Source organism: Garra rufa, chromosome 2, assembly GCF_049309525.1.
Source record: "Garra rufa chromosome 2, GarRuf1.0, whole genome shotgun sequence".
In the NCBI taxonomy this organism is placed as follows: domain Eukaryota; kingdom Metazoa; phylum Chordata; class Actinopteri; order Cypriniformes; family Cyprinidae; genus Garra; species Garra rufa.
In genome coordinates this window covers 18,493,384-18,504,644 of record NC_133362.1, presented here as the reverse complement: position 1 = coordinate 18,504,644, position 11,261 = coordinate 18,493,384, and the positions used below count along the sequence as shown (strand labels likewise).

At 36.5% G+C, this 11,261-nt stretch overlaps 1 protein-coding gene across 1 annotated transcript in view; it reads right to left on the bottom strand.

The window, feature by feature from the left end:
• Positions 1 to 9,481, bottom strand: part of LOC141326207 (tandem C2 domains nuclear protein) — a 12,262-nt gene extending 2,781 nt beyond the window's left edge. The window contains exons 1-9 of the mRNA XM_073834928.1: positions 9,409 to 9,481; positions 9,054 to 9,248; positions 8,319 to 8,489; positions 7,825 to 7,898; positions 6,422 to 6,497; positions 5,687 to 5,793; positions 4,516 to 4,632; positions 1,681 to 1,872; positions 491 to 605 (exon numbers count right to left, since the gene is read on the bottom strand). Coding sequence (XP_073691029.1) covers positions 491 to 605; positions 1,681 to 1,872; positions 4,516 to 4,632; positions 5,687 to 5,793; positions 6,422 to 6,497; positions 7,825 to 7,898; positions 8,319 to 8,489; positions 9,054 to 9,248; positions 9,409 to 9,475 — 1,114 coding nt within the window. The 5' untranslated portion in view covers positions 9,476 to 9,481. The remainder of the gene's footprint in view (positions 1 to 490; positions 606 to 1,680; positions 1,873 to 4,515; positions 4,633 to 5,686; positions 5,794 to 6,421; positions 6,498 to 7,824; positions 7,899 to 8,318; positions 8,490 to 9,053; positions 9,249 to 9,408) is intronic.
• Positions 9,482 to 11,261: the final 1,780 nt, after the last annotated feature.

Sequence of the window (11,261 nt, the reverse complement as noted above, 5' to 3'; positions counted from 1 at the left end):
AAGTGAGTTGTTCAAAAACGTTCTTTTTAGTAAACTCTGTGTACACAAACAATGTTCTCAATGCTCGAGTTCATGTGTAGAGACCCAGGCGATACTTCGAGCAAAGTGTCATGGTGTGTCGAGCCTTCTTAGTGTTGTAAAAATATCGATTTTGATGCGCTCAAATGTATGCCCCTAGTACTCCCATTCACCGGCCACTGACCACAAAACGAAATCACGGTCAATCTCAAAAACGGCTCGTTTGTCGTAATTATGCTTTTAGATATAAATTTGTCTCGTTTACATTAAAAAAACCCATCCCAGGTTGCATTTTGGCAACAGTTATTCTTTAATGACAGAATTTTCATTTTTGGGTGAACTAATAAGAAATAAGATTTCAGGAGAAGAACTTAACTTGTTTTTGAAAATATATTTAAAATGGACAAGGTTGTAAAGTTAGGTTATTGAAAGTGTGAAAGATGATGATGATGAACAAAGCTAAAGGACTCACTCTGTGTAAGTGGTGAGGAAGATGACGGAAGGTTTTGAGCACTAAGGATCTGAAGTTGCATTCGACTGTTCACTGGCTGAAAGCACAAGGCCAGCTGAAGCTCAGCATGACACACCTACAGAAACATACAGACACACATCATTTTTGTTTTTTTCTTTATGGCAGACTACCTGCTGCGACTCACTCACTGATTTATAGCAGAGACCCAAAACAATTTCTGACCCAGTAATAAACACACAGCCATTATTCATGAAAAAAAAAAACTTCCTCTAAACCAGATTCTACAGTACTGTCAATTTCAAACACCTTATCACTGAAAAGACTTTCTTTTCAAAAAAGCAATTTTCTCTGTTTAGTGTTTGATTTCAGTCACATGCTCACAAAAGAAAACACATATAGCCACCCGTTTCAAAATGTTCATAAAACTACTTACAGTGTACAAAGATGATAAAGTGACACAGTAACACTGTTTTATATATATATATATATATATATATATATATATATATATTAAACAGTGTTTAAAACTGTATATATATATATATATATATATATATATATATATATATATATATATATATAGCAGTATCACATTTTACTTTTAATAGAGGAATACGTGATTTGGAAGAGGAATTGTTGGATAAAGTTGTTCATTTGGTTTTCTTAGTGTACAAAAAATATTCTCATAGCTTTGTAAAACTGTGGTTGAACCACTGATGTCACATATACTGTTTTACCGATGTCCTTACTACCTTTTTTGGGCCTTGAACATTTATTAATTGAAATGTTTTGGTAACACTTCATTATTATATAAGCTTCATTTAGATCAGCATTTTAAGGGTCAAGTTAATTCCTTCAAGAAGTGCTTTTAGCAGTACTGAAATGGCTGGTTTCAGTAAATTGATTTCCCCCCCCCCTCTCTCTCTCTTTCTCTCTCTCTCTGTCTGGCTGTTTCAGCCCCAGTGACCTAAATATCACAGGACAGACTTGAGCAGAACTAGTGCAGCTGTGTAATTTGTGATGCAAGTAAAAAATGTGGTCCAGTGGGTGAGTGCACTACTGTGGGTAATTGCAGGTGGAAGTTTAAGATTGTTTTGTCAAAGAACTTTACCATCAAAACCAGGATGGGTCTGTAGAGGGAGAGACATTTGGGATATAGTTGCAAAGAGATACAGCAGGTGAGGACTCACATGTGTTTTAGAGTGAGGCTTGAACTCCAGCCAATGCGTTGTTTCCTGGGGTCCAAGGGTTCGCAGAGATAACACACACTCTCCCAGCGTACGTTTACGTGGTGTGTGAGCCTGCAGGCGCAGCACCAGAGCAGATCTGCGTATCTGCTCTAAGTTCAGAGTAAACACAAATGTCTCCATGAAGACAGTGTCCTGAAAGCAAGACCGAGAGAGACAAACTGAGAGGGATAACTAGTTACAAACTTAATCTACAACTACTGCAAGCTCTACATGTGTTTTGCTTATCTGAGGAAGTATGTTTTTTATGCAGCTTTGGTTGTGTTAGACTTTTCAGTCCAGCTGGAATGGTCATCATTCAGAAAACACAGGGAAGGTTGAACAATTCATCACAATTAATTTGAATGATGACAGAACAGTCAGAACAGTCAGTCTTAATAAGAATAGCTTATTATATCGATCAGTGAGGTCTATGATTTTCGGGAAATGTTTATTGTAATGGACAAAATTGTGATATATAGTTTGGGTTTAGTTATGGGTTGTTCTAGCCTAGAATCTAGACGCGCCCCTAGCGGCAGCAAATTACATTTGCTTCCAAGGTCAGTCTAGTTACTCTCAATTCACTTAAAATTCCGAAAAATCCAAGATGTACCGGGCCAATCACGAGTCGGTGGGCGGGCTTAACATGATGACGACTGACCTGCGACCATAAATTCCGTCAGACATGAATTCCTGGTTCCGTGAATTAAGCGTGGAAAACTGAACAGTATTTATATAATTTTTTACTTTTGATACACAGCCACGTCCATGTGTCCTGAGCAGGAGCTCGTTACATCTGAACGCGCTGTGGTGTAGAATACGCAAACACCGGAAGCGATCATTGTTTACACAGCACAAGAGATTGTGGATATAGCGGCTATTCAAAATGGTAATTACTTGCGCTTGTCCTGGTTGTTCAAACCCATTTAAAGCTAAAAGATTACGTTTGCTTGCGCAAACTCATCCTGGACTTTTTCACCGATTTCCCCTTCCGGTGTTTGCGTATACTACATCAAAGCGCGTCCACATGTGACGAGTCGAATCATAGATATGCTAAACTCGTGCTCATGACGGATGGACGTGGCTGTGTATCAAAGGTAAAAAGAAAATGATATAAATACTGTTCATTTTCTTGCAAAACCCGATCGTTTCGTGTCTTAGGACATCAATGTATCGTCACGAGCCGCAGGGTGTAATTTGGATTTGTCTGTGCATGTTTACTTTTAAAGGTTTAGTGCCCATCTATGTCTATTATTTGGCTGACAGACTGCACAGTGCACTGATTTTTGTTAAAAATCTTCGTCGCTCTGACTACGTCACCCGACCGACTACGTCTCTGATTGGTTGTAGCGCTATCCTATTGCGTGGAGAGGAGTTTGAAAGACAACCGTTTATCCCACCCCTCCGGTTGAGCCCTGTCTATGGAGAGTGCCCAGACCCTACATTTATGTGGGTCTGGCTTGCCAGGCTAGGGTTGTTCACCAAAAAATGAAAATTCTGTCATTAATTACTCACCCTCATGTCTTTTCAAAGCCGTGTTCATCTTCTGAACATAAATTAAGATATTTTTATACTTATACTCTCGTAGCTTCATAAAATTAAGATTGAACCACTGATGTTACATGGACTATTGTAACAATGTCCTTACTACCTTTCTGGGCTTTGAACATATCAGTTGCATTGCTGCCTATACAGGGTCATAAAGCTCTTTGGATTTCATCAAAAATATCTTAATTTGTACCCTGGAAATCCAGAGGTCTCGCGAGAGCACAATTTGAATTGTCTCTGCAAGACACTCTGGCATCGAGCAATGATGCAGGTTACTGCAATACGTAAGCAATTGTGGGAACCAATCAAATCGGTGTATCTGATGTAGGCGGGCCAGAGGCGAGCTAAGCTGATGATGACAGCGCTGCGACGTCCGAATCATATAGTAAACTTTGAAAGATCGCTGTCGCTACAGATGAACAACAAGTTGTTTGAAACGGCTTTGGCCGCTACAATGAACGAGTTAGACTTGGCTTTCCATATAAAAGAGGAACAGAAACGTTCCTTTGCAAGAAGGACGTTTTTGCTGTTTTGCCAACTGGATACGGCAAGAGTTTAATCTATCAGTTCAAGAGTTCACGCTTACATATAATTAGCCGGAGAATAGTAGTGCATGTTTGGCGTGCTGTCCGGTGAAGGGCTCCGAGCTCGGGAGTGGCCCGAACCCAGAGTACCCCCCAATAGGAGTAGCGAGAACTCGGAGTGATGAGATGGGGTGGTGGAGGTTTACTGATAAACCATCAAGTGAATTGAGGTGAGTCAGCTGTATTTAAACCTATGGCGCTGATTGACTTGTGATGTTTACGCTAAGCATCTGACGCGCTTCTCCCGAACTTTGTTAATGAAACATCATTTAGCTCTGCTGGTAGCTAAGCGTGTATTGTTGTGATTGGTCGTGGCGTTATCCAATTGCGTGCAGTTAGAGTTTCAAATGCATGCTTGGTGCCGCCCCTCGAGTTAGGCAGTTTTCATTGCTCGATCCCAGACCCTTAATCTTAATAGATTAGGGTCTGGATTTTTCCAGGCTACTTAATTTGTGTTCTGAAGATGAACGAAGGTCTTACAGGTTTAGAACAACATGACACAATTAAATTTTTGGGTGAACTATTTCATTAAGCTCACCAAGCCTGCATTTATTTTGAATAAAAATACAGTAAAAAATATCACAATATAAAATCATTTTTAATTAAAAAACAATTTATGTATTGAATTTTGGGGGGTGTAATTTTATGACAACTGGATTTGACTTACTTCTGATGCTTCTTTGATGGTGCTCTTAAATCGCACTGGCTTGGACATGGTGATGACTCCTTTGACCCCAATCTTCTGCACCTCCACCCCATCAGTATACACACACAAATCCGTACACTAAAGAGAGGAAGTACCAAAATAAGAGATAAAATGATAAACAGTGAAAAATGACGAAAGCAATATGTAGTGTTTATTAGCTTTTACAACCAATAAAACCACTATGTGTCAACAAAAGGCCATTTCTCAGAGGAAGAAAAGGCAAGGCCTTGTTTGTATTAGATAATAACTGACAGAAATAAAACAATAAATATTATGAAATATGTGTTAATATTAAAAACAACTCTAAGATACAACCATATTCGGTCACATCCGAACATACACTATCAGTCAAAAGTAAGCTTTTAATGTTTTTTAAAGACGTCTCTTCTGCCCACTAAGTCTGCGTTCATTTGATCAGCAAAAACAGCAACATTTTGAAATATTTTTCCTATTAAAAAAAGCTGTTTTCTATTTGGATATAATTTCTTCCTGATTTCAAAGCTGAATTTTTAGCATTATTACTCCAATCACATGATCCTTCAGAAATCATTCTAATATTTAGATTTTCTGCTCAAAATTTATTATTATTATTATTATTATGTTAAAACAACTGAGTAGATTTTTTTTTAGATTTCTTTGATGAATAGAAAGTTAAGAAAAACAGCATTTATCTGAAATATTAATCTTTCTAGGAATAAATAACATTTTAAAATATATTCAAATAGAAAACAGTTGTTTTAAATAGTAAAAATATTAAAACATTTTTACTGTTTTTGCTGTACTTTGGATCAAATAAATACAGGGTGGGTGAGCAGAAGAGACTTGTTTAAATAACATTAAAAAAACTTTTGACTAATAGTGTATGGTAAATAATATGAATATAAAGTAAGATTAAATTAATATTAACATATTATATATACTTTACATTACGTGTAAAAGAAAGAGGCAAAGACAGACATATAAATACACAAAGAGTTATTTTTCAATTATATGAAAAAGACAGATTAAAATAGCTGGTTGGAAATGTGATCATTTGTTAAAGGTCGACACAGAGGCTCCATTCAGCTGGACTCTAGACGGGACACAATGGTCTGTTGTAGACTAGCAAAGGCTCTCCTGGATGAAATCATACCTTCACTAAGGTGATCCACACCTGCTCCACTGCCTCTTCATACTTCAGGTGCACACACACTTTTCCCGGCTCACAATCCCGCTCATCGCCAGACAGCGTGATGGACTCTACACACACACGCAAACACATAACATTCTGTTTAATATTTAATATTCAGCTTAAGTGCTGTTGTTATTCCTCAGTGTAAATGCTGTGTAAAAATACTTTCAATTAAATTAGAAAAATGCAAAATAGAAGCATTTCAATAGTGGTCTCAGATTTTTGAACTCCACCGTATAAAACACATTATAGTAGACAGAAAATGAAATACACTGAATAATATTTTCAGTTTATAATTTGCGTTATGTAAAGATCCTCTTTACGTTCTAAGAGTTATCTGAGGACTTGTGTACTGGACCTAAGGGAAAACATTTGGAAGCAATTACAGTGTCTGCCCTTTACGATTTCACAATCTGCAGTGATCTGAGTCCTGTGTGTGTCCTTGTTTGAGAGTCTGTGTTTATGTGTGTACAGGGTTAAGAGAGAGCGGGTAAGAATGTTGGGAAATAAATGGTCAAAAAAGACCCTGGAAAAAAAACTAAAGGAAAACCAAACAAATGAAACTATAGTGGAAATTCCAGGTGACACTGGAGCGGAACCCTTTCCACAAAGTTGTATTTGAAGGGAACTTTGAGGGTTCTTTTGGAATGCGCTGGTCTGCGGTTACGACTTCAGTGTTCCGTCATGAATGGTTACCTAGACTACGGCTGCTCCCAAAGGAATCCTGAATGGAGGATGTGCTGCTCTGGACACTGGATACAGAATCATAACGCTTGGAAGAACAAGAGAGAAATAAATGTTAGTGAACAACAGCACTGCTAATCATTAAACTGCAAAGCAGTAATGTATATACACCACACTTCAATCAGGACACATTTAATATGATCTGATAAAAGACCACAATTTGACGAAAAAAAAAAAAAAGCTTTCTGACATACACTACCAGTCAAAAGTTTTGGAACAGTAAGATTTTTAATGATTTTTAAATAAGTCTCTTCTGCTCACTAAGCCTGCATTTATTTGATCTAAAGTACAACAAAAACAGTCAAATTGTGAAATATTTTTACTATTTAAAATAACTGCTTTCTATTTGAATATATTTTAAAATGTAATTTATTACTGTGATCAAAGCTACATTTTCAACATTATTACTCCAGTCTTCAGTGTCACATTAACTTTCAGAAATCATTCCAATATGCGGATCTGCTGTTCAAGAAACATTTTTATGATTATCAATATTTAAAACAGTTGAGTACATTTTTTTCAGGATTCTTTGATGAATAGAAAGATCCAAAGATCAGCACTTATCTGAAATTGAAATCTTTTGTAACATTATACACTATATTATTCAAAAGCTTGGTGTCAGTATGATTTTTGGGGAAAATAATACTTTCATTTAGCAAGAATGCTTTAAATTGATCAAAAGTGATCATAAAGACATTTATAATGTTACAAAAGATTTATATTTCAGAGAAATGCTGAAACCTGAAAAAATGTCTACTCAGCTGTTTTCAACATAATAATAATAAATGTTTTTGAGCAGCAAATCAGTATTTTTCTGAATAATTTGTGAAGGATCGTGTGACTGGAGTAATGATGCTAAAAATTAAGCTTTGCAAGCACAGAATAAATTACATTTTAAAATATATTCAAATAGAAAACAGTTCATTTAAATAGTAAAAATATTTCAAAGTTGTACTGTTTTTGTCGTATTTTGGGTCAAATAAATTTCTTTAAAAAACATTAAAAAAATCTTACTGTTCGAAAGCTTTTTACTGGTGGTGCACTAAAAATGCATGGACATAGTATGAGAACTAAAGTTATTAACTAATATAAATATTAACTGAGATAAATATTCCAGTAGAAATGCAACAAACTGTTTTGAATTAAACCCAGGAGTTAATATATCTTGCCTTAATGTTGAAATGTGATAGCCAAGTTAACTAGTATAGTGTTTATAAAAAAATTATAAATACTAGTCATGAGAATCATAAATAATGTTTACTAATTCATATATTCTATAAAACAGTAACTGTTTAATAAAAAAGTTTTATGGATTGGGTTGTTAAGAGAGTGTGCGCGTTTGTGTGTGAACTCACCTGTACGTGGCCCTGAGGGTTTGACAAATCATACATTGAGTGACTGAGTCTCTGTTTGGCACTGTGCTCCAAATCTGTGAAACAAACAGACACAAATCTATTCATTTTAGTCTTAGGAAGAGTCTTAAATACTTTTAGTTTTAGATTCAGTGGTTTCATTTAAAATGTCTTCATCTGTTTGATATTTACAATGTGCGTTCAACCACTGCTAACAACTACTGTATGTAAAGCATTAGAATGCTCTGAATGTGGCCGCTCAACAATAAGATCTAGGGCATTGTCAGTGCAAATCTTCCATGAACAATTGAGGATTTAGGAGCAGGAATAAAACAGAAGGATTACGCACAGGTGGGTAGGAACGTAAATATTTGAAGTTACATGCTGAGTAGTTACGTGCAGAACGATGCTATGAGGAAGTGAAATTGCACTATTTAAACAACACACACAGGTAATAAACAGGCTTGGTGTTTTAGGGAGATTTGAAGGTATCTCACCTGTGGCAAGACTGTTGCTGGGTCTGTTTTTGACAGTGGGGCGTCTCAGTGAGCCTGGTGACGCGTAGCTCATCATATGACTGTTGTTTAAAGCCAAATCAGGGTCGTACATCATTTGACCGGCTCCTGCGAGCTCTGCCTTCCTTTCTGCATAAGTGGTCCTTGTGGCACCTAAAATCATTCATATCAATTTTGTTCTTAAATAAGAACTCAATAGCCAGCAATACATTATATTGGTCCAAATTATCGATTTTTCTTTTACACCAAAAATCATTAGGATATTAAGTAAAAATCATGTTCCATGAAGATATTTTGTAAATTTCCTACCGTAAATATATCAAAACTTAATTTTTGATTAGCAATATGCATTGCTAAGAACTTAATTTGAACAACTTTAAAGGTGGTTCTCTCCAATTTTTTTTTTGCACCCTCAGATTCCAGATTTTCAAATAGTTGTATCGCTGCCAAACATTGCCCTATCCTAACACACTATATATCAATGGAAAGCCTTTTCAGCTTTTAGATAATGTATGAATCTCAATTTTTAAAAAAATTGACCCTTATGACTGGTTTTGTGGTCCAGGGTCACATATAATTTAAAGATTTATTTCTTGGCATTTTGGTCTTTATTATGATCGGCACCGACATAAAATATAATGTAATATAACAACATAAAAATGTAACTAATCAATTAAATTAAACCAAATGAATATATAACTTAGTCATGTTGCTTACTCTGTTGCCCAATGTTATAGCCAGAGTACTGTGCTCCTCTTGGCTGGATGTAAGAGGGTTTGAAAGTTGGGACGACAAATGGAACCTCCCGGCCGTCTGGAGGCAGTTTGGACAGCAGATAATCCTCTGATACTCCAATATTCCTCTTCACATTAGACTCAGCAGTTAATTTACCAGGAGGTCGAACCTTAATCACTATAAAACAGAAAAATGTATACAAATACACCTGTCATAATTCATATATATAGACATATATATATATATATATATATATATATATTTATATACAGTACATTGTGTGCATGCACAACGAAAACAACAATCATGAGGAGGTAAAGGGGAGAGAGAGACTTACTCTGAATCTCTGGTTCATTCTTCTCGGACAAAAATGTCCTGCAGCAGTTTTTGATACATTCTGTCATTGTGAGGTTCTGCACAAAATCACAAACCAATCACATAAAAGATGAATATGAATTCATATGAATATGAATTTTCACATTCATATTCAATATCATCGCATCAACTTATGTTTGGTGCGTGGAAATAAAGAGAAAAGAGAGAAAAAATGGCAACATTGGTTGCTGTAGTGGAAATACCACCACAACTGAGGCACATTCGAAATTACTGAAAATATTTTTCACACAAAACTTATGTTACTAATTTATTTCACACTATCTTTAGATTATCAACGTTTTAATCTTGTAATAGGCTACTTCTAAGTTTCACAATGAATGTTTATGTTAATATCGAAAGTTGTGTCTGGGATAAAGGTAAAATATTGCAATCTACACATCAAAGACATTTAAAAATTTGCAAAAATAAAATGATTAAGGCATTAACAGAAAAAAGCTGAGGTATAAAAGTGCCCGCAGTAGCCCAAAGTTGCAGAAATACATATAGCCTAAATATATAATACGGTTATAATTATTTCAACAGTCAGGATTTACAGCTTTTTTCATTTTTTACTAAGAACATCATGTTCATGCATAAAGCTGTACGTACCTGTCCTGCTGTCCGCGAGGAGCTGAAATCTCTGAGCTCGCCAGTGCAGCAGGTGCGTCCGAAGCGTCTAGTGAGCGTCAAACTTCTGCCTACCGTTGGGTCCTAGCGTCCACCGGTCCCTAATAACGCTGCTGAGGAAAAATTCCACTGTCTCTTTCACTGTGACAGGAACCAAAATGTACACTCCCGCACAGTTACAGGCATATTAGATGCTTTGAAAGGATCACCCAAAATGAAAATTCTCTCATTAATTACTCACCCTCATGTTGTTCCAAACTCTGTCATTGTCTGCCGCCATTCATTCGAGTACTACGACGTGGTACCTTTTCTTTTCTTAAATCTTAACGCATTCAGAGCCTAGTTGTTATGACCCCTTGTGATAACTAACATGTAGGCCTACATCTACAATAGTGTTTTCACAATGTGTCATCAATCTGCCATATTGGCGGCACTGAACGTAAACAATGCCACTGAACCGAACAAACTTGCATATTTTGCTGATTATTGCTGCTGAAAATGGTCAATTCTCCAATTATTGTTAAGTTTTGGTCTGTACTAACCTGCCAGACCAGGAAAAACATTTGGGAGTACTATAAACTGCCAAAAGTTAACAAATCAAGGATGACAAAAAAAGGTCTTGAGGAACAAAAGGCATTTGTGGTTGGCTAACTGAACCAGAATTTCCAGGGTAAGAATCTTGACAACATTCTTGTTTGCTCTTATCTTTTTCGGTCAGGTTGGTGAAATATTAGGCTACATCAGTTAGGCTACTTCAGTTTGTCAAAATTGCACCCTTTCCTGCTTAATAAGTCCTTCTCTATGTGATTTAGCAGCTTCCACATGTTTTTCTGTGGTTTAGACCAGTGGTTCTCAATCCTGGTCCTGGAGGACCCCTGCTCTGCACATTTTGCATGTCTCTCTTATTTAACACACCTGATTGAGATCTTCAGCTTGTTAGTTCAGTTCATGGATCTCTACTAATGAGCTGATGATCTCAATCAGGTGTGTTAAATAAGGGAGACATGCAAAATGTGCAGACCAGGGGTCCCCCAGGACCAGGATTGAGAACCATTGGTTTAGACAGCACAAGTTAGCAGAACTAAGTATTCAGTAGCACATTAACCGTGCAGTCAATGCTGTTATTTACATCCGAGTATTGCCAATATGGCCACGGATCCGGGTAACTGACCAAATCGTGACGTAAGT